The sequence below is a fragment of the Podarcis pityusensis genome (genome assembly GCF_964106645.2).
Source record: "Podarcis pityusensis genome assembly, chromosome: 14".
Classification (NCBI taxonomy): domain Eukaryota; kingdom Metazoa; phylum Chordata; class Lepidosauria; order Squamata; family Lacertidae; genus Podarcis; species Podarcis pityusensis.
This window is the reverse complement of record NC_138039.1, coordinates 39,930,228-39,954,336: the sequence shown is the minus strand read 5'-3', so window position 1 is coordinate 39,954,336 and position 24,109 is coordinate 39,930,228. Positions and strand designations below refer to the sequence as shown.

Sequence of the window (24,109 nt, the reverse complement as noted above, 5' to 3'; positions counted from 1 at the left end):
TCCAGTGATCTACTGGTAGATCACGATCTACCTGTAGGACGTGCCTGCACTAAGAGACCTAAAATAAATAAATAAAGATTCATCCTGTGATTGTGTCATGCTTTATGATGAATGTCTGAAGCACAAGCAAAACAGGCACTGAATAATAAAGTTATACCTCTGAAGTAGGGGAAACTCCGTAATAAGGACTGACAAATCCTGGAACCAGGAGAAAGGGACGTTGGATAAAGATTGGACTTGTTTATATCTTTCTTTCTCTTTTTTTATTATTAGAATGTTTTACAAAGTTGATGAATGATAGAAAAATGTTGGAAGAAATTACCTGGCTTTAGTAAAGATGCATAAAGTATTATGAAAGAATATTATTATTATGATCACAAGAAGCTGGTAAGGTTAAGACTTAAGTTTTAAACTTTAAGGTTTACTTTATTATAGAAAGATAGGATTAAATTAGTCGAGGGTAAGGTAATGATAGAATTTTATGAAACATGGGGAAAGGATTTGCTGGGATAATTAATAACTAGAATACAAAGGAAGGGAGGAGGAGGAGGTCTAAGAAAGAAGGTAATGACAGTTAAGGGCCTGAAAATAATGAATTTGTTTTGTTTTTTCTTTATTCTTTTTTCTGTATTCTCTATTTTTTGTATTTTTATTTTTTGTACTTTTACTCTTTGTTTTTGTGTAATTTTTGTATCCTTTGAAAATTTTAATAAATATCATTTAAAAAAAAAAAAAGGAAACTCCGGCATGCAGGCACACAGCCCAAAATGGGTATGGGACAATGGGCCCTTTTGCACAGCACAGATTCATGGAGGGCAGGGCTATCTTTCCCCGGTGACTATGCTCTGCCTCCATAGCCAGAGGTAGGAAGCTTCTGAACAGCAATTACTGAAAACTGCAGGAGGGGAGATAATTGTCACACTCAAGTCCTGCTTGTGTGCTCAGTGGGAAACTGTTTTAACTGCTATAACAAGGGGGTCTCTGAGTCCCCCCCCTTTATATTTTCCCTTCTACACGGTTTCTGTTTCTCTTTTTCTCTCTTTTATTTACGTCTTACAATGTTTAGTGCACATATAATTATGCTTTTGAACTTTCAATAAAGATGTTAAAATAAAATATCTCCAGGCAATCTAATGATCTCCAGGCAATTTCTCCAACAAGGCAAAGCTCTTTCCATAATTTTTAAAATTTTTATTTATGCTTTTCAGGTTTATAGCTTTCACTAATTTTACAATTACTTTAACATTTCAAAACTTGACCTCCTTCCCCCTCTTTCTGCAGTTCCTTAAATTTATTTTTAATATCTTCTGCATATCCAAATTAACTTAATTTGCTCAGTTTTTCATCTACTTTATTTAATATATACGCTTAAGAAACGGCAGGTTATTAATAATCCTGCAAATGTTCTTATCTGTTTACAATTGATCTGTAAATATTCAAAAAACCATTTCCATTCTTTTATTAAAAGTTTGTTATCTTGATTTATTATTCTTCCAGCAAGTTTTGCCATTTCTTCCAGTAAGTTTCGACATAGCTCCAGACTATTAGTCAGTTTTTAAATACTGGCTTATAAACCTTGCCAGGGGGAGGATAATTGCACTTGAGACTTGGGCGATATACACATTGTACATTTCAAAGCGCAGGGCTTCCTCCAAAAAAAACCTGGGAATTGTGCTTGCGACGATGGGGTTGTGGCGCTCATCTCACTTTCAGGCTGAGGGAGCCGTTGTTTGTCCAAAGACAACTTTTCGGGTCATGTGGCCAGCAGGACTAAACCACTTCTGGCACAACAGGACACCGTGACGGAAACCAGAGCACACAGAAACACCGTTTACCGTCCTGCCACAGCGGTACCTATTTATCTACTTGCACTTTGACATGCTTTCGAACTGCTAGGTTGGCAGGAGCTGGGACAGAGCAACGGGAGCTCACCCAGTCGCACGGATTCGAACCACCAACCTTCTGATCAGCAAGCCCAAGAGGCTCAGTGGTTTAGACCACAGCGCCACCCGCATCCCTTATGTGTAGGGAGTGCCAGTGTTGCAAGGCTTAGGGGCAGAAGCAGCAAGAGGAACCCCACATGTTGAAGTTGTAGTTGTTGTTTAGTCGTTTAGTCATGTCCGACACTTCGTGACCCCATGGACCAGAGCGCGCCAGGCACTCCTATCTTCCACTGCCTCCCACAGTTTCGTCAAACTCATGCTGGTAGCTTCGAGAACACTGTCCAACCATCTCGTCCTCTGTCGTCCCCTTCTCCTTATGCCCTCCATCTTTCCCAACATCAGGGTCTTTTCCAGGGAGTCTTCTCTTCTCATGGCCAAAGTATTGGAGCCTCAGCTTCAGGATCTGTCCTTCCAGTGGGCACTCAGGGCTGATTTCCTTCAGAATGGAGAGGTTTAATCTTCTTGCAGTCCATGGGACTCTCAAGAGTCTCCTCCAGACCATAATTCAAAAGCATAATTTCTTCTGCGATCAGTCTTCTTTATGGTCCAGCTCTCACTTCCATACATCACTACTGGGAAAACCATAGCTTTAACTATACGGACCTTTGTTGAAGTAATGCACATTTATTATTATGGTTATTTTACATCCCTAGATCTTAGGCCGGTTCACAAATCTAAAATCACAATATGAACAAAACCAAAACCAACGTGCCTATTAATTTAATGGAGGGGCAGGTAATCTAACTACCCCATCGCTTCCTGTAACAAGGGGCACTTCATCTCCCTCCGATTACCGGGGTGGGAATCAGACTCCCTCCTCCAGTGGCGCAGCTGCGCGAATCCAGCAGGGGGCGCCCCACCCCTGCGCAACGCGCAACCCATTGGCAGGATCCCGGTGCGGTTCCTGCGCTGGGTGTCTCGTCCGGACTACGTGACTTGGGCCACATCCAGCCCTTTGGGCGTTAGCGGGCTATATAAAGGGGAAGCGACGTCCTGCTTAACTTCAGTGCAGATCCAGCCAGCCAGGTTATCATTGCGGGTGTGTATTTGTTGCACCTGAACGGACGTATTAAATTGGGAAGGGGGAGTGCCAAGGGATGCGGGCGCCTCTCCCCCTGAGTGGTACCCAGGATGCTGACTGATGATGATGGACCTTGCTTTTTTCTCCCAGGTGTGTGCCTGCTTCTCACCATGGCGAACAAGGGATTCTTCCAGCTGCTGATGAAGAAGAAGGAAGTAAGTTTGAGAGCAGATGCAAGGATGGTGGTGCCAGACGGATGGAGTCTGGCCAAGGAGAAGCGGGAGCATCCTTGGGATGGACGGAGAAGTCCTTCTCCTTGCGAGGAGACGCTGGGAAAAGAGGCTTTTGGCTAAGCATCTGCCCCTCCTCCCTCGCCATCCTTTCCAAGCGCATCTTTGGAGAGCAGAGACGGAGCTTAACTTTTAAGGATTTGCTTAAGCATCGCCCAGACCTTGCTAATTTTTTTGGGGGGGGGAGGGACACCCCTGACTTTCTTCTGTCTTCCAGCTTATTCCTCTGATCGGGTTTGTGAGTTTTGCTGGATTCGGAGCCACCTTCGCTGGCTGGAACGCGTTGAGAAAACCCGATCTGATGTAAGCTCATCCTTCCTTCAGCTTTGAAGGAACTTTTAATTCGGGAGTTTTGTTTCCAAGTAGATGTGTTTTAAACGGGGCTGTAAGATCCTGTTTCGTGGAAATGCACTAATTTTTTATTTAAAGAAACCTTTAAAAATACAATTAATTACAGGATGCCATTTCTGATCATGACATTTCATTTTTAGTTTAAGCAAGTCTGACCCAGAACCGTGGCAATATGTGGATCCTACCAAACCCCAGAAGGTAATGAAAATACTTGACCAAGAAATGAATTATTATAGGGCATTTAGTCCCTAAGTAAATGGTGGGGTTTTGTACAGAACTATTAGCCGGGTGTGTGGTTGATTTTTTTTAAGAATTGCTAATGTGTCAACAGAATTGTAGTATATAGAGGAGCATTGAGTTAAAGTATTAACTTAGGCACTATTTGCACCTGCGTTTCAAAATTCTGCAACTTATTTCGAGTGGAAATTTTGGTTATGGAAAACGTAAACTAATTTGTAAATTACTAGCCTCATAATAATTTTTCCATAAGCCTTGTTTGAGCAAAGGAATCTTGCACCTGCCGAAAACAAAAGAAGAACATTAAAATTGATTGGAATTGGTTTTTTGTTGCTTTTATTAAAATTTTCTCATAAATTTAAACTGCTCTGGCAACATAGTATTATTATTATTATTTTTGTAATATAATTTAGTATTCTATCAGCTTCCAAAAATTTTGAGTCACTTCTCCATTAAGAAAATGACCAGGGTGCCTGCTCCTTCCTCTTTTAAAATAGAGGACACAATCCATGAAAAAATAAGCACCACATAGCATGTACTTTGCTCTTTCCCATTATTTTATTTTACTGCGGCTGCAATCCTAATCCCTCTTACATGAGAACAAACCTCATTAAAATGCAAGAAGACATATTTCTGCATAGACAAGGATAGAATTGCACTGTAAAAATGCTCTCTAACATTAATGCTGCTCAGAATAGATTCATTTATGTCAGTGAATTTACTTGTGAGTATGAGCTAGGTGGAAATCACCCTTCAGCCAAAAATACACTTTTGTTTGTATCATGCTCTGAGCAATTTATTCTTTTATTTTGTACAATTGATGGCTTTTGGCTAAATAATAAAGATCTGGACCCAATGCCACGTTTAATGTTTGTGAACTGCAATGTGATCGCTCTTGATGAAGGGCAGTTTAAAAGTGGGATAAATCATGCTCATAATTATGACAAAGATTTACATTCCAGTGCTATTTTTCTAGAAAAAACAAGTGCCGGAACTCACCATGAACACCTGCCTTGCTCTCTTATAATGGCAATGGCTGAAAAAAAAAAAGCTTTGCATCTAGTAAATATATAGTTTATATGATGATGATTAAGTGCATTTATTTGTCCCTTAATAAAAATAGTCTCAAAGTGACTTAGCAACAAGATAAAATAGAAACAGGTAAAATAAATTAAAATCCAGATTTTTAAAGGAGTACTATGCAAAATGCTCAACTGCTCATCTGAATAATACGATAAGAAGGACGATGGCTTGCTTCTACGGTTAGCTGCCCGTGTAATGAAAATCATGAATGTACAACATAACTGGTATTTGGGGAGAAATTGCTACATGATATGCTTTGAGTTTGGGTTGGGTTTGTTTTAACACTTTGCTCTTTTCCCTTGTTTTTGTCTTAAAATGCCTGGTAGCATCTAACAATCAACCAGCAATGGAAGCCCATAGAAGAACTGGAGACAGTTCGAGAAATGACGAAGCGATGAGGTGTCACCCCCTCCAAACGACACTCTATGAATCTAGTGGAATCATTTCTGCACAAACTAGATCATCGAAACCAGTGTGCGGAAATGCTTCTGCTACATTTTTAGGGTCTCCCTCCAATTTTTTGGACTCTGGATTAAGGACTTTTACTGTTGGCCTTAGTAAGTTAGAGGTTGGCTCACACTTGCGACAGCCCCGTTTGCTTTGAAGCACTGTGTCCGGCGATCTATATGCTGTCCCCTTGTGAACTTTGAAAAGAGTTGTCTTATTTTTCTCCGAAATTATGCTGTAATATATATTTTCAATAAACCTGGAATCGAAATTTGAAGTTAGTACAGTAAACGGAATTTCCTTTTTGGTTTGTAGGGGGTATACACAGCTTTCACCTCGAGCAAACATACCATAATATGCTCAGGAAAGTTCAGGATTTGGTCTGGTAGCTCTTATACTGTTTCCACTGGTCATGCAAAAACAGCCTAGAGCTAGGAAGGTAAGCACACTTACCCAGAAATGTGTTCCAACCACGGAATGTTGTTGTTTTTTCTGGGGGGGACGCAGGGGTACGCATACACCTAAACATTTTGTGACTCGTTGTACTTTTGTCCATTTACTGTATTTATTTTCCCTGATTTGAACTATAAAATGGTGGTTTTCTTGGGTCAAAATGAGAGTACCCCTAAACATTTTTTTAAGGAAAAAAAACACTAGTTCCAACATAAATGTTTTCTTCATATTTTGACTTCCTATTTGGAACTGCTGTACTCAAAGACTGCCTCTCTGCATTTGAACCAACCTGGACCCAGCAATCAGTGCTTTTTTTCTTTAAAAAACGTTTAGGGGTACTCTCATTTTGACTCTAGAAAATCACCATTTTATAGTTCAAATCAGGAAAAATAAATACAGTAAAATACAAAGATTCTCAAAATGTTTAGGGGTATGCGTACCCCTGTGTCCCCCCCAGGAAAAAAAATTTCCCTGCAATCATCATCTGAAGCCCTTCAAGAGGAACCCCTTCATGAGAGGTTTGGAAACTGGCAACACGATAACAGGCCTTTTCTGTGGTGGCTCCCCATTTGTGAAATGCTCTCTCCTGGGACGCTTGCTTGGCACACCCTTACATTAGGCGCCAGGCGAAAACTTTTCTCTTCAACCAGGCATTGGGCTGTTTAACAGTCTATGGCTTTTTAAATGTAGGAGTGAGGTTGTTTTGTTTTTGTTTTATTATGCATTTTGTTTTCTCATTTTTTATTTTTATGTTACGAAGCGCCCTGTGAACTTTGGATGAAGGCCAGTGTACAATTTTAATAAATAATAATATTTTGATTGCACCAATAATACCCAGCATTTTGAATGGTGTAATTATGGACACCTGATTTTTATTTTATTTTATTCTTTTTGGGTGGTACTCTCCCCGGTATGACGCGGGTGGTGCTGTGGGTAAAACGTCAGCGCCTAGGACTTGCCGATCGCATGGTTGGCGGTTTGAATCCCCACGGCGGGGTGCGCTCCTGTCGTTCGGTCCCAGCGCCTGCCAACCTAGCAGTTCGAAAGCACCCTTAAGTGCAAGTAGATAAATAGGGACCGCTTACCAGCGGGAAGGTAAACGGCGTTCCATGTGCTGCGCTGGCTCGCCAGATGCAGCTTGTCATGCTGGCCACGTGACCCGGAAGTGTCTGCGGACAGCGCTGGCTCCCGGCCTATAGAGTGAGATGAGCGCACAACCTTAGAGTCTGGCAAGACTGGCCCGTACGGGCAGGGGTACCTTTACCTTTACCTCCCCGGTATATTTCTCATTCTTCTCTGTTTTGTTTCTGTTCACTTGTTTTAAATCCAATTCATAGCATGTTAATGAGATAGTCACACATGTGGGAACTAAATGACAGTGAAATATATTCAGAGTCGAGAGTGTATTTCATGCTCTTTATTCAGTTCATAGTGGTGAGGAGGAATGGAAGTTCCCCCAGAATGTCTGCCTTATATACATTATTTACACAACGGGCCCCACGTGATTGGCTAATTCTGGGATTCTCCTGTAGGCCAATCAGGTTGAGGATTCATTTCCACCTGGAGCTGGATTGGGTGGCTCCTGTGGACCAATCAGACTGCTGCATTCTGAATCCTATTGTTCTAGGACCAATCAGACTGCTGCATTTTGGATCCTATTCAACTCAGTAGAAAGCAGACAGGTTATGTACGGGAGATCTATGCTCCTTATCTCCTAACAAGTTGGTTTTGCTTCAAAGCAAACAGAGGGAACGCTACCATTTGATCAGAGCAGCAATGCTGGGAATGCTTTTGTGGTGGGACTCCAGAAATTGCTGGAGAAAAATCTCTCCTCCAGCAAGGACATGGGTAGGCAAACAAAGGTCCGGGGGCTGGATCCGGCCCAATCGCCTTCTAAATCCAGCCCGCGGACGGTCTGGATTTCAGCGTGTTTTTACATGAGTAGAATGTGTCCTTTTATTTCAAATGCATCTCTGGGTTATTTGTGGGGCATAGGAATTTGTCCATTATTTTTTTTCAAAATATAGTCCGGCCCCCCACAAGGTCTGAGGGACAGTGGACTGGTCCCCTACTGGAAAAAATCAATCAATTATTATTATTATTATTATTTGTACCCCGCCCATCTGGCTGGGTTTCCCCAGCCACTCTGGGCGGCTTCCACAAAGACTAAAAAATCAGTTAGATGTCACACATTAAAAACTTCCCTGAACAGGGCTGCCTTAAGATGTCTTCTGAATGTCAGGTAGTCGTTTGTCTCTTTGACATCTGATGGGAGGGCGTTCCACAGGGAGGGCGCCACTACCGAGAAGGCCCTCTGCCTGGTTCCCTGTAGTTTTGCTTCTCGCAATGTGGGAACTACCAGAAGGCCCTCGGCGCTGGGCAGAACGAGGGGGGTGGAGACGCTCCTTCAGGTATACTGGGCCAAGGCCGTTTAGGGCTTTAAAAGTCAACACCAACACTTTGAATTGTGCTCAGAAACGTACTGTTTGCTGACCCCTGAGCAAGGACCTCTTTACCACAGGAGTTCTGGGACAGGCATTTCTCTGGATCCAGTCTCTTCTAACTTCTTCGATGAACTTTCATTGGAAGAAAGCGATCCCTGCATTAACCTGCATGGGAAGGGGAAGACTGTATCCCTAGGAAAGACAATGGGAGGCAAATTTCACACATGCACATGAACGAAGTCCCTTGGGCTAAGAGAGTTCTTGCAAGCAGGGTAAAATTTCTCCTCTCCCAGGCATTTCTTGCGATCTTCATTATTCCTCCACCTATGAAAGTCAGCAGAGAGTTTGCCCTTTCCATTAATGTGCTTTAACTGTTGGCACAGGTGGGGAGCTGTACGTGAATTTTAAAATAATGTGACCACTCACCGTGTTGTGTGACCTTCCTACTTTTTACTGCACCTCACACGGGCATATAGCACAGAATGACATTATAAACAAAGGAGATACAATACAGCGTTGTGTTAGATACAGTATGCCCCAAGAGCAGCAAACCATGGTATACCTAAAATATTTTAGTTAAAACAATTATATACCATAATCTTTTTTTTCAACCCTGTGGCTATTTCTGTTTTCTTGTGATAACCATCCTGGCAGGTAACATTAAACACAGCCTTCTTTTAAAATCAAAATCTTACTCATTTGGCTCACCCCATGTACCCACTAATGCTAATGAAATGATTGGTATAATTTCTTGTTCTGTTATTAAATTACCTTATTTTTCCCCATGTTTTTTGGCTAAAATAATTAGTCAAAAAACTTTGGCTCCCACCCCCACCCACCGCCCTGTTTGATGTTTAAAATATTGTTTTCTTAATTCTGGGTTCAAAAAAATAGGGGTCGTCTTATACATGGGTGAGTCTTATACACGGAAAAATATGGTAATTTCTAGGAACGGCATCTTCTAAAATTCTGCTGCTGGTTGACATTTCCACCATAAGTGGAAATAAGTGCCTATGCAAGTTAATGGTGAGATGGCTGTCTGCAGGCAGTTAATGCATGGTAATGCCTTAACTGTCTGTAGAGCTGTGAATCTGCACATACATGTACATGATTTTTAGAATAATGTGACCAAGCACCACCCACTTTCCATGTTGTGCAACCCTCCCACTTTTTATTTCATCTTAAATGGGCATTTAGCATAAGGTTACCAGATGTCCCCATTTCCCGGGGACAGTCCCCGGATTTACAGCTTTCTCAGTATTCACTTGTGCATAGCAAACAATAACTGCCCCCGGATTCATTGAAAAAAATCTAGTAACCTTAATTTACCACAGAATGGCAAAGGAGATCCAGCTTTGCAAAACCAAAAACAAAAAAAACAGTTTGCAAAAAAAACAAACCCAAAACAACCTGGTAGAACATTGCCTTGCAAAAGAAAGCGGCTTCCATGTAGATTGGGGAAGTGTGGCAGAACAATTACGTAAGCCCTAAGTCACTAAAAGATAGATCATTATGTCATGCTGTAGGTTCATGTCTGAAGCACAAGCAAAGTAAAGGGATTCCTGACCATTAGGTCCAGTCGTGGCTGACTGGGGTTGCGGCACTCATCTTGCTTTACTGGCCGAGGGAGCAGGCGTACAGTTTCCGGGTCATGTGGCCAGCATGACTAAGCCGCTTCTGGCGAACCAGAGCAGCGCACGGAAACGCCGTTTACCTTCCCACCGGAGCGGTACCTATTTATCTACTTGCACTTTTGATATGCTTTCGAACTGCTAGGTTGGCAGGAGCAGGGACCGAGCAACGGGAGCTCACCCCGTCGCAGGGAATCGAACCGCTGACCTTCTGATCAGCAAGTCCTAGGCTCTGTGACGCCAAAGCAGGCACTAAATAATAGTTCTGATTCGGAAGCGGAGAGAACTCTGGCTTGCAGTGTTGACTGGTTCCCATTGGGTCTGGAAGGGCAGCAAGCTGAGCAACAGATACTGAGGAGGAAGGAGCTGATAGACAGTACTACCCCCCCCCCCCCCGGACTGGCAAGCAGTAAGAAGGCAGGTAACCGTGGACTGGTTGGCTGAGGTTATTGTCATGTGTGTGGAGGAAGTAACTTGAACATGTTGCACAGTTCCCGCCGAGACCATATAACACCAGTGCTGAAAGACCTACAATGGTTCCCAGTACGTTTCTGAGCACAATTCAAAGTGTTGGTGCTTTAAAGCCCTAAATGGCCTCGGTCCAGTATACCTGAAGGAGCGTCTCCACCCCCATCATCCAGCCCAGACACCAAGGTCCAGCTCCAAGGGCCTTCTGGCGGTTCCCTCACTGTAAGAAGTGAGGTTACAGGGAACCAGGCAGAGGGCCTTCTCGGTGGTGGCGCCCGCCCTGTGGAACGCCCTCCCATCAGATGACAAGGAAATAAACAACTATCTGACTCTTAGAAGACATCTGAAGGCAAGTTTTTAATGTTTGATATTGTATTGTGTTTTTAATATTCTGTTGGGAGACACCCAGCCAGATGGGCTGGGTATAAATTGTTGTTGTTGTTATTATTATTATTATTATTATTATTATTATTATTATTATTAAATAGACCAGAGGCAATTGTACTTCATCCAACAGAGCTTCACCCACTACTGAAGGATGAGCATAATGGTCACAAATCCAATACATTCAGGACTGGCATAGTCCATAAGAAATCCAGTTGCAGTAGACTTAACTTAAACTTAGCGAAAACTTATAATAAGACTAAACCTTAACAGCATACAGAACAGGACACCACACCAGAACAAAGAGATAGAAAGAGAAAGAGAGTGAAACCCAGCCTCCTCCTGGCCTGACTATTATAGTCAGCATGACCTCGACAGAAAGAATAACCAGTGCTTTTTTTTCTTTAAAAAGTGTTTAGGAGTACTCTCATTTTCCTACTCATATTGAAATACTGCCCCTCAATAAGGCTAAACTTAGATTCACAAAATGTTTAGAGGTAAGCGTATCCCTGCATCCCCCCAGAAAAAAAGGACAGAGGATAACAAAACCAATTTAAACCAGCTGTACTCAGCTTCTCAGAAGGAAAGAACCCAAACATCAGAAACCTTCTGCCTGTTTCTTACACATAGAAAGAAGCCTTCCAGAACACTCTTGAACTAAGTCGAAGAGGAAAGATCTCTACAAATCAGATCAATACTTTCTGTACTAAAAATTGCAAACGGACAGCGCTGCTCCCTTCCCCTCTGGGCTTCTATTTAGGTACTTCCCTGCCCTACTGCAATGTTTTATTTAAAGGGGGGGGGGGGACATTGCTGGTGACATGTTATCTGTTTATCGTCTACAGCTGCAGTATGAACATTAGGGTTCGTTTTATTTTTTAAAAAAGCAAGCAAGCATGACTCAACAGAATTGAGGCCCTGCACAGCTGTAGATAGCAAACCATCCTGAATGAGTTTGTTTACAAGGCCAGGCTCATATTCTGATTTCTGGAAAGTCAGTTTGCAAGTCAAACAGTTTGTGTGGGACAGTTAGCCCAAAGTCCCCTGGTGGCTGCTCAGCACAACATAACACCTTTGTGGGAATTAGGTCGTAACAATCAGCTTGCAGCTGGATTGATGGAGCATATTCCATCAGGATAGGGCATATAGTTCTGCACGGTGCACGATAAGGCTATGAATGGCTACTAGCCATAATGGCAATGTTCTTCCTCCACTGCCAGAGACAGTATGCTTCCGAATCTCAATTGCTGGAAACCGCTGGAGGGAGATAGCTGTTGCACTCTGGTCCTGCTTGCGTGTTTCATTATAGCCCATGAACTGCCTGGATAATAATAATAAATTTTATTTATATCCCGCCCTCCCCAGCCGAAGCCGGGCTCAGAGCGGCTAAGAACAGTAAAATGATAAAACATTCTAAAATCATTTCATTCTAAAATTAATTCAAATCAAATTGATGGCAACCATTGGGCTAGAGTTCTGTGAGGATTGCCAAAGGAGGGAGTTCAGGCTGTGCCCTGGCCAAAGGCCTGGTGGAACAGCTCTGTCTTGCAGGCCCTGCGGAAAGATGTTAAGTCCCGCAGGGCCCTAATCTCTTGTGACAGAGCGTTCCACCAGATCGGAGCCACGGCCGAAAAAGCCCTGGCTGTGGTTGAGGCCAGCCTAACCTCTCTGTGGCCTGGGACCTCCAAGATATTTTTGTTTGAAGACCGTAAGGTCCTCTGTGGGACATACCAGGAGAGGCGGTCCTGTAGGTATGAGGGTCCGAAGCTAGTCTTCACAGGCCATTGGCTTAGTCCAATAGGGCTCTTCTTCTGTGCTTATTTAAAGGGAAAATAGATCACCTGAACAGTTCAAAGCACACTTCTTGCAAGACTAAATTGGAGAGTCCAGAGGGATTGCACCTGTTCTGTTATGTACTGAAGTTCTGACCCTGGGCCAGCAGGGGGATACTGTAGATAGTTTTCACTCAGGTCCACATATGCAAATATGGAATTGAAAGTGACGTTCAGTGATTGGATAGTTACAGAAAATGATTACTGTTGCTTTTGTAGTTGAGCTCTACATAAGCAGGTTGGCTGAACCCTTCAGCCCAGTTCTGTTCTGGGCCTGTGAATAAACAAGAGCTGTTTGAAGAATCACTGTGTCGTCTGACATGTTCACCCACAACTTAATATGTTCCCTGATTCCAACCTCTGTGTGTTCATCTAATGGTGCGTCAATACAGGTAAATAGATGAGAAGCCCAATACATTTTTAGCACCTGAGGCAAAATAGTACCTCCCTCCGCACCAAGGAAGAAGGGATGAGTGAAGAAGTACGTCAAGAACCAGGGGGAAATCGTATTTCTGTGAGGGGAATAGGTGTCTCCTTACAACTCTCAGCCATCTTAACAAGCCGCAGCTCCTAGGATTATTTTGGGGAAGCTGTGACTCTTTAAAGTGGTATGCTGATGCTTTAAACAGTGCTGTTGAGAGTGCGAGAGGCAGGAGGCGAATTTTAGCACCGCACGGGGCGCTGCTGAAATTTGAGAGCCTAAAGTTTGCCACTGCTCTGCAGTGTCTGATCTTCTTATATATTTAGGTTTTATTAGTTTCCAAATTTTAACAAATCGATCTAAATTATTTAACATTTTATACATTTTTTAAAAGTAATTAGGTTTCCCGCTCCTGTTACAAACATATAGGTCCATCTCTTCCTGTTGCTGCCACATTCGTTTTTTCTTAAAATCCACTAAAAATCTTCACCAGCTGTAAACCGTTCTCGTAGCTGCCCAGTATGTCTTCTTTACACATGGCACAATTTTTGTTCTGAATAAATATAAATTCTTTTTCTCGTGTGTAGTCCTTCAAATCAGTGTTCTCAGATCTATTGTAAAGTGTCTGATCTTCATCAATAGACCCTCGTCTGAAGGCACCACTGTTTTAAGGAGGAAATAATCGAAGCCAGATGACCTTGTGAGTCTCCCTCAACTAAGAGGACAAGGTTTCATACCTGATTGGAACTCAGAAAATGCAAGCGTATAATTTATACTTGCAATGTAAGTTAGACCTAAAGCAGGAATTGAGTGTGTGCCATAGGAGCCAAGTCCTAGGGGGCAAGGGGTCTTCAGCCCCCACCATAATATATTAGAGGGGGCCAGCCCCCCCCCCCCGTTAATGGGCATTGCCATTCAAATAGGGTGTGTGCACTGTGTCATGTGATCAATTATGTGTGGTGGGGCTTACCTCCACCCACCCACCCGGTCTTGGGCCCGGTCTTATTCAACATCTTTATCAGCGACTTGGATGATGGACTCAAGGGCATCCTGATCAAATTTGCAGATGACATCAAACTGGGAGGGGTGGCTAACACCCCAGAGGACAGGATCACACTTCAAAACGACCTTGACAGATTAGAGAACTGGGCCAAAACAAACAAGATGAATTTTAACAGGGAGAAATGTAAAGTATTGCACTTGGGCAAAAAAAATGAGAGGCACAAATACAAGATGGGTGACACCTGGCTTGAGAGCAGTACATGTGAAAAGGATCTAGGAGTCTTGGTTGACCACAAACTTGACATGAGCCAACAGTGTGACGCGGCAGCTAAAAAAGCCAATGCAATTCTGGGCTGCATCAATAGGAGTATAGCATCTAGATCAAGGGAAGTAATAGTGCCACTGTATTCTGCTCTGGTCAGACCTCACCTGGAGTACTGTGTCCAGTTCTGGGCACCACAGTTCAAGAAGGACACTGACAAACTGGAACGTGTCCAGAGGAGGGCAACCAAAATGGTCAAAGGCCTGGAAACGATGCCTTATGAGGAACGGCTAAGGGAGCTGGGCATGTTTAGCCTGGAGAAGAGGAGGTTAAGGGGTGATATGATAGCCATGTTCAAATATATAAAAGGATGTCACATAGAGGTGGGAGAAAGGTTGTTTTCTGCTGCTCCAGAGAAGCGGACACGGAGCAATGGATCCAAACTACAAGAAAGAAGATTCCACCTAAACATTAGGAAGAACTTCCTGACAGTAAGAGCTGTTCGACAGTGGAATTTGCTGCCAAGGAGTGTGGTGGAGTCTCCTTCTTTGGAGGTCTTTAAGCAGAGGCTTGACAACCATATGTCAGGAGTGCTCTGATGGTGTTTCCTGCTTGGCAGGGGGTTGGACTCGATGGCCCTTGTGGTCTCTTCCAGCTCTATGATTCTATGATTCTATGATTCAATATTTTATTCAAGTTGATACCCTGGTATATCACATGTAAGGACATATACATAGGATCTTGTCTCATATGTTACATTTGATGTTCACAGGTGGACAAACACACTTATGGTATTGCTAAATTGCTAGCATGCTAGGTGAACCAACTCTTCATTTTCTTAAAATGGAAAAACGTTAAAAGCTAGCTCAGCATCACAACTATGTGACTTGACACTATCCATTATCCTTGGTTGACCTTTCAGTCCGAAATCAATTGGTTTCTCTGCTCAAAGTGAACCACTTTCTGAAGAAGTAGTTTGGGAAGGGATTTATGGTTGCTAAATTTAGTATTCTTACTGCAATTCAAGAGCGGTTCACTGCAAGGTCTAAAGGTTTTTTCCAGGCTTTCTTGGGGAAATATATCAGGTTGCAACCTGGTTGCTGCAACCTGGGCGTGAGTCCTATTGAATGCAGACTTAATTTCATGTTGCCATGCATAGAATTTGACTGAAAAGCTTCCTTGTACTGAAATGCAGGTGCTGTAAATAAAGGTGATCTGGCTAAACGTCGCAGAAGTTGCACAGGCATAAAAGGATATGAGACAATGGCCTGTTTTGCATGTCACGCTAAGCCAAGCCATGGCTCGCTGCGAATGCACAAGCAGACTGGTTTCTGGAGAAGAGGTAGCAGTCACTGTACTTCGTCCCCCAGCCCTCCATGTTGCCATGAGCTAAGTCATGGTTTGGATCAACACACTGCTTCTGGTTTGTCTCACTCCTAAGATATTAAACAGGATCAATGTGGGAGTCAGGAAAGACAGCACCTTATCGTCCCCTATTTGGCTGCAGCCATGGGCATATGTTGGAATGAATTCATGACAGACGAGTGGCAGGTGTCATATGAGAGGCGTCTGCCGGCGCAAGCCCCGGGAACTCTCTTTTATTGAATATTACAAACATTGCCACAGGTGTGCTTGTGGCTGATTGGTTGATACAAACACAAAGCAACTTGTTGCTGATTGGTTAACATAAGTACAAGGCGGGAATTACATATAATATTAATCACCGATAGATTAAAGGCTGGGAAACGGAGCTGGAACTAGACAGGCATAAAACCTTCTAATTAAATTATAACTAAAGATTGATATAGCATGACTAAAACAATTACTAATGATTGAGCATAACATGAAAGAATATAATAATAGAGTTCCGTAGATGTGGTCAGCTATGCATTAAGAACAGATCATATTGTTTGTTCATGAACTTAAAATGAACTGAGGAATGAGGGAATGTCTTGGTGTTTAGAACAGGTTTGTACAGTGTGTGCAGAACCAGAGAAAAGATTATAAGCGAGACTTCCCAGAATGCAAGAGAAAAGAAGCAATAGTTCTCATAGCAAGACTTCCCATAATGCCACAGTTATGTGCAGAAAGAGAACTTCCCTTTAGGAATAGCTGTCAAGCGTCCCTTATTTGGCGGGAAACTCCCTTAACCCAGCGCCATGTCCCGCTGCTGTCCCTTATTGATGATGTCCCTTAAATTTCCCAGGTTTCAAAGGAAGCAGCTCCTCTCCCTCCCTCCCTGCCGGCCAGGGAGGAGGGAGGCTCCAACTGTGTTGCTTGGCTGCCCGGCCTGCCCCCCTCCGGCCTCCTCTCACCAGCCTCGGCCCCCGGGAGCCTCCCCCTGCTAGGACTGAGGAGCCTTGAGAGGAGAGCGAGGGCAACCATAGAGAAAGCAGTTCAGAGAGACAAGGAGGAGGCGGAGGCGCGGGCAGGTGTTCCAAGGGCTACAAGGGAAGGACCGCTAGCACTTCTCCCATAGATTTGTAGTGGTAGATTAGCATACATAGTCTGATCTGCGGGTTTACTTCGGGCACTTTTTTTACTCCCCTCTCTTCCTCCCGCCCCGCCTGATGGAACTGAGAGCCACAGATGGAGCACAAGAGAAAAGATACAGAACTGCAGCAGCATCTTCGTAGCTTGGACTTCATTTTGCGCGAAAAGTGGTTGCTGCTTGTAGTTATTTAATTGCAGTGTTTCATCAGCTGGTGTCCTGAGCAGCAACCTCTGGAAACGAAGGGCTAAAAACCGGCGCTGCTCTCCAAAATTATCAAGTCCCTTTTTACTTCGTATTTCAGCTGGTTGACTAAAATCCCTTATTTTGGCTGCTGATCCCTTATTTTCAAATCTGTAAGTTGACAGCTATGGCCATGGGGCAAAATGTCCTTTGGCCAATAGTCCCAGGAACACTTGTAATCACATGAATGCACAGCACCACTTTTATGGGGCAGGTGTTCGAGACTGCAGTCTGTGTGCTTTTGTAAAAGCAACTATAATTCAGCAAGACTTCATTTCCTCCTCTGCGTGCTTAAAGGAACTGTGCCCTTGTCACACTGTTAGCCTAATGACTCATGAGAGTTTCGTTTGCCTACGTGCTGCAGGGGAGGAAATAACCTCGCAAACTTTTTGTAATTGACAGTGTGTGGGGAGATCTATCTATTTAGGAGGTTTCGGGGTGCAAATGCATACCTTGGCTTTGGTTTCTTTAGCATGGAGACTGGTGGCACTTTCCATGATATAAGGTATCTTTTTACATTTATGCAGGCTGAACATAAGGTGGAAGGGTGCAAACATTAACAGATTTTGCTCCCCCTTTAGGGTTTGGGGGGGCATCAAAGCCATAGCAAGAAAGCCTCTATTTCTCTTCCCAGTCCTGTTCAAGATGAGGCTTGCTCCAGGTGAGGTCTATTGTCTTCTGACATCACCTCCACCTAGAGAAGGAAGGGGAGAGAAAGGCATATTCCTTTCCACTCACCTTGCAGAAAGATCATCAGTTTCTGCGGCAACACTTTGCCCTAGCTTCCATTACAAAGCAGATGTGTCACAAACCCGGGGAGGTTACTTCCTTCACAAACTAACTGGTTTGACCGTTTTGGAAGTCCCCTTTATCCAACACAATGCCATTTCACAGCTATAAAATCACAGGATTGCAGAAGATCCCAAAGCCCATTCAGTCTAACCCCGTGGTTCCCAACATGGGGCACACGCCCTACAGGGGGCAGTTTGATTTTTAAGAGGGGGCAATTCAAGAATGAGTTATTAACAGTGAGTGGCCTTTTAGGCTTTCTCCATGTGAATATGAGTTCCCTTTTTGAATAATAAGAATTATATGTCACTGGAAGAGGGCATCAGGATTTTAGAGAAGCTTAGGTGGGGCATGGCCAAAAAAAAGGTTGAGAACCACTGGTCTAACCACAACCCCAACCTCTTTAGATATTTAAAGGTAAAGGTATCCCTGACCGTTAGGTCCAGTTGTGGCCTACTCTGGGGTTGCGGCGCTCATCTCGCTTTATTGGCCGAGGGAGCCGGCATACAGCTTCCGGGTCATGCGGCCAGCATGACTAAGCCGCTTCTGGTGAACCAGAGCAGCGCATGGAAACGCCGTTTACCTTCCCGCCGGAGCAATACCTATTTATCTACTTGCACTTTGACGTGCTTTCGAAGTGCTAGGTTGGCAGGAGCTGGGACCGAGCAACAGGAGCTCACCCCGTTGCAGGGATTCAAACCGCAGACCTTCTGATCAGCAAGTCCTAGGCTCTGTTGTTTAACCCACAGCGCCACCCGCATCCCTTTGAATATTTAGCATCGTTTTAAAAGAAGAACGGTATAGTTGGAGCTACATTTTCTCAGTGGCGGAGCATGGGATGGGGGCCCAGGGGCAGTTGCCCCGGGGGCAAAATTGTTAGGAGGGCAAGATTTCAACACTCGGTTCTGTCTCAATAGAGCTTTAGGCTTCCATCGCTGGGCTTTGTTGAAAACGGCTTGTCCATGCGATTCAGGAAATGACCTCTCCATACAACTGAACGATTCTTCTTTTCTCATCTCTGTGGCTGTGAAACTCTCTTGTATGAACTCAGGTCCACGGACAGGTCCACACCCCTGCTTTTGTTTTTGTTTTGTTTTTGTTTTGTTCTGCAAACCTTGGGATTCCCCTAAGACTGGTGACACCTTCCTCTTGTGTGCAGTTTTGGCTATGAGCAATGGCACTCCCAGCCTGGACATTGGCAATAGAAGGAATGCTCTATGCAGGAAACAATATACAATGGTACCTTGGTTCTCAAACTTAATCTGTTCCGGAAGTCTGTTCCAAAACCAAAGCGTTCCAAAACCAAGGTGCACTTTCCCATAGAAAGTAATGCAAAATGGATTAACCCGTTCCAGACTTTTAAAAACAACCCCTAAAACAGCAGTTTAACATGAATTTTGCTATCTAACAAGACCATTGATCCATAAAATGAAAGCAATAAACAATGTACTCCAGTCACACAATCAATCAATAGCTGAAGTGGGTTCTACACAGTCACAAAAACAAAACAAAGTGAGCCGCAAAAACAAAAACGCAAAATAAACAGCAAAAACAGACAGACCTCAGTGTAACACTCAAATTGTCAGCGTAACAGTCCAAGCAAAACAAATCAGAAGAGTAACACTCAAAACGGAGCACATTCAACTTCCGAAAAAGGTTGGCAAGCCGGAAGACTTGCTTCCGGGTTTGCAGTGTTTGGGTTCCAAGTTGTTTTGAGTACCAAGGCCTTTGAGAACCAAGGTACCACTGTAGGTGAAAATATTGTGAAAAATTATAGAAGAGAGGGATCTGAACTGAACTATGTCCTAATGAAAAGGAGAAGGCGACAGATGGCAATAAAATTATGGATCCTGTGGAAATAATGGGAGAGAGGTCTGGGGTTTTCTTTCACTCTCTCTCATAGCACCCAATCCGAAGACTACCCTATAAAATTGATTGGCAGTAGATTCTAGAGACGCAAAAGAAAGTGCTTCTTTATATAGCACACAATGAATTTGCAGAATTGGCTACCACAATATGTGGTGATGGGTGGGTGGCTGGCTTCATTTAAAAAAAAAAAAGATCACTTAATGGCAGGTACAACAATTGGCCATGAAAACTAAATAGACTGCATCTGAAGATAGAAGTTCTATCTCTGAATACAAATTCTGGTGGCAAATGACAAGTGGCCGGGGGAGATGTGTTGCTTGCATGTCCTGCTTCTGAGCCTCCCAGAGGCATATGGCTGGTTTGGGAAACACATTCCCAGCATGTTTGCACTCCTGTCTCAGTGATGTCTACACTGGCTTGGAATGGAATGGAAGATGGCAGGATCCCCAAGGACGTACAAGGAGCTGGCGCCAGGCGCCAGGCCCTTTGGCAGACCAACTCTGCACCACAAAGATGTCTGCAATTGTGACATGAAGGCTGGCAACATTCAGCTCATTGTGCGGGAATCCCTTGCAGGCGGCTGCAGTGCCGGGAGACAAACATTTTGATTGTGCAACCATAGCAGTGACTAAAGGACGAATGATTGGGAGAAACACAGAGAGAAGAAATGTCTGTACAACCAGACACCTTCCATCTGCCCCAGCTGCAACAAAACATGTATCTCCCTTAACAGTCTCTACAGCCACAGCAGGCACTGCAACCTCTTGGCTTCTCTCAAGACAGACATATAATAATATAATAATTTATTATTTATACCCCGCCCATCTGGCTGAGTTTCCCCAGCCACTCTGGGCGGCTCCCAATCGAGTGTTAAAAAGAATACAGTGGTACCTCGGGTTACATACGCTTCAGGTTACACACTCTGCTAACCCAGAAATAGTGCTTCAGGTTAAGAACTTTGCTTCAGGATAAGAACAGAAATTGGGCTCCGGCGGCGCAGCAGCAGCAGGAGGCCCCATTAGCTAAAGTGGTGCTTCAGGTTAAGAACAGTTTCAGGTTAAGAACGGACCTCCGGAATGAATTAAGTACTTATCCCAAGGTACCACTATACAGCATTAAATATTAAAAACTTCCCTAAACAGGGCTGCCTTCAGATGTCTTTTAAAGGTAAGATAGCTGCTTATTTCCTTCACATCTGAAGGGAGGACATTCCACAGGGGGGGCGCCACTACCGAGAAGGCCCTCTGTCTAGTTCCCTGTAACCTCATTTTTCACAATGGGGGAACCGCCAGAAGGCCCTCGGCGCTGGACCTCAGTGTCTGGGCTGAACGATGGAGGTGGAGACCCTCCTTCAGGTATACAGAACCGAGGCCATTTAGGGCTTTAAAGGTCAGCATCAACACTTTGAATTGTGCTCAGAAACGTACTGGGAGCCAATGCAGATCTCTCAGGACAGGTGTTATGTGGTCCCGGCAGCCACTCCCAGTCACCAGTCTAGCTGCCGCATTCTGGATTAATTGCAGTTTCCAAGTCACCTTCAAAGGTAGCCCCACGTAGAGCACACTGCAGTAGTCCAAGCGGGGGATAACTAGAGCATGCACCACTCTGGCAAGACAGTCGGTGGGCAGGTAGGGTCTCAGCCTGCGTACCAGGTGGAGCTGGTAGACAGCTGCCCTGGACACAGAATTAACCTGCGCCTCCATGGACAGCTGTGAGTCCAAAATGACTCCCAGGCTGCACACCTGGTCCTTCAGGGGCACAGTTACCCCATTCAGGACCAGGGAGTCCCCCACACCTGCCCACCCCCCGTCCCCCCAAAACAGTACTTCTGTCTTGTCAGGATTCAACCTCAATCTGATGCCAACCAATCCTGTATTAAACAGACCTTTGGTCTGTTCCATCAGGGTTAGGCCAGATTTAACACCCCAATTATATGAATATTTGCGGCTGCATTGCCTTGAGCATGGACATTTGTAGCATGACGACAGTGGTAAAAATGGTCGTCTAGACACACATGTCTAGAACAAAAGAGACTGCTGTACACATGCATACCATGTGGTCCCCTAGGATCTAATACTGTATCTTTATGGTTTTAATTGCTTTAAACTGCTGCAGAAGGCAATCTTGGCTGAAAAGTGGGGGTAAACATTAATAAATGAATAAAAAACACAAGTTGCAAAGCAGAGCTCACATCGTGGAGGGAGGTCCCACTCCTGGAAAGCTGCATTTGTTCTTTTTCCTAGTTTGCTGGATGGCTGCACCCGTCTGTGAAATCCATAGCTGTCAACTTACAGATTTGAAAATAAGGGACCAGCAGCCTCGAAAATAAGGGATCAGCAGCCAAAATAAGGGATCAACAATTACTTTGATAAAATACATATTTTGTTGCATGCAAATGGCTTTAGATACCTATTAGGTCCATAAATTACCATATAGCATATATTCAACACAAAAAAAAGCAACAATTTGTTGTTGACAAAGGACAGCTGGACATAGAAAGGGCCCCATTACCTTCAGTAGCTTATTTAAGGGACATCATCAATAAGGGACAGCAGCGGGACATGGCGCTGGGATAAGGGACTGTCCTGCCAAATAAGGGACGCTTGACAGCTATGGTGAAATCTGCTCTCTATTTGCATGTGCACATACAGCATCACTGTAGCTCTCGAAGCAGCAAAGAGTTGCACTCAGGAAGTCCCACGTTTCCTGTTGGAGGTGGACTCAAGCCTTGATCTAATGCCCCGGAGGCTTAGTTGTGCAGAAGGTAGTTGTGCAGACTGTCAGAGCTCCAAACACCAGCTTTTTTTGCCTCTGTGCTGTCTCTGTTTCTTCGTGCAGATATGACGGTGCAATTAGCTAGGATAAAACAGGGTTGCAGCCACAATCGCTCAGTGCTCAGACTTTTGCAGATAAATCTTACACTGTCTCCAGACATTAGGTGGGGTCCATTTTTAGAAGTGTTGAGGCTTGCTTCCTTGGCAAACTTCAAAGAACTTCTGATATGTCTCTTTGGGAGGGCACTAATGCGAGCCATTAATTGCTGCATTTGTACTTTTCCATCAAGAGACCTTTTGAAAAAAAAAATCAAGTCTGCCCAACTCCATTAACAATTGGATGGGCTATAGATATAGTCATGCATAATAGATTCTTCTTCTTCGCTATGGAGAAAATACACTGGTAATTAATTTTGAAACAATAATGTCCAAATAGGCAAAGCAGAAGAAGCTATTTTAAATTGGAGGGTCGGGATGAAGAGACCTTCCTGCTGTGGGAATTCTGGGTCAGGCATAGGCAGACTCGGCCCTCCAGATGTTTTGTGGCTACAACCCCTATCATCCCTGACCACTGATCCTGTTAGCTAGGGGTGATGGGAGTTGTAGTCCCAAAACATCTGGAGGGCCGAGTTTGCCTATGCCTGTTCTGGGTGGTATTCAGCACTAGTCCTACTCAAAGTAGACCCATGGATGTTAATGGACATGACTAACTAAATTAGGTTCCTTAATTTAAATGGGTCTAAAATTGGGGGGGGGGGATGTTTAAAATAATTTTTTCTTTAAAAAACCTGAAGCGTTTCTTTTAGGAATTTTAGGTGCTGAAATCCCAATGGAGCAGAAAAGACTATTTATGCATGCAACCACAGCTGCCCAGATGTTATTGGCCCAGAGATGCAAAGATGATAAAGTCCTGACTAGAGAAGAATGGTATATTAAGATGGATTATGCCGAAATGGCAAAATGACTGGAAGAATCAGAGATCAGGAAGAATACAAAATTTTAATAAAGAATGGGGGAAATATATAATTTATCTTAAAAACCATTGCAAACAGTTAAAACCGTTAGTCGGATTGGAATAACACTTGTAGTTTAATGGTGAATTTGGATATAATAGAGATGTAAAATATTTGGATTATTATAAAAAGATGCAGGAGGAAATGATTAACAATAGGACCCACAAAAGGGAGGAGGGAAGTCCAGGAGATTCTTTGGAATCTTGTTTGTATGTTGTATATGTAAAATTCTAATTTGAAAAACCAAATAAACCAGAGCAGCGGACGGAAACGCCATTTACCTTCCCATCGGAGTGGTACCTATTTATCTACTTGCACTGGCATGCTTTCAAACTGCTAGGTTGGCAGGAGTTGGGACAGAGCAACAGGAGCTCACCCCATTGCGGGGATTTGAACCGCCGACCTTCCGATCGGCAAGCCCTAGGCTCAGTGGTTTAGACCATAGCGCCACCCAGTTAAACTTTGGACCATCAATTTCCATTAAGATCTAAACTCACTGAATTTGATCCTTTCTGAAAAGGGGTCATTGTTCAGTAGTGGAGCACATGATTTGCACGAGGAAGGACCCATATTCTGTCATCTCTGGCTAAAAGGATCAGGTATCACAAGGGTGGTTTACTTCTAGCCCATGAGCCAAATCTGGCCCATTTGGGATCCAAAT

The 24,109-nt window shown here is 43.8% G+C and overlaps 1 protein-coding gene across 1 annotated transcript; it reads left to right on the top strand.

Annotated features, from left to right (window-relative positions):
• The first annotated feature begins 2,898 nt into the window (after nt 1–2,898).
• On the top strand, nt 2,899–5,649 carry LOC308462716 (normal mucosa of esophagus-specific gene 1 protein-like). Its single transcript, XM_080980609.1, has 5 exons — nt 2,899–2,982; nt 3,115–3,179; nt 3,472–3,557; nt 3,746–3,803; nt 5,252–5,649. The coding sequence occupies exons 2-5, from the start codon at nt 3,135–3,137 to the stop codon at nt 5,321–5,323; spliced, it is 261 nt and encodes an 86-aa protein (XP_080836735.1). The 5' UTR covers nt 2,899–2,982; nt 3,115–3,134; the 3' UTR covers nt 5,324–5,649.
• The last annotated feature ends 18,460 nt before the right edge of the window (nt 5,650–24,109 follow it).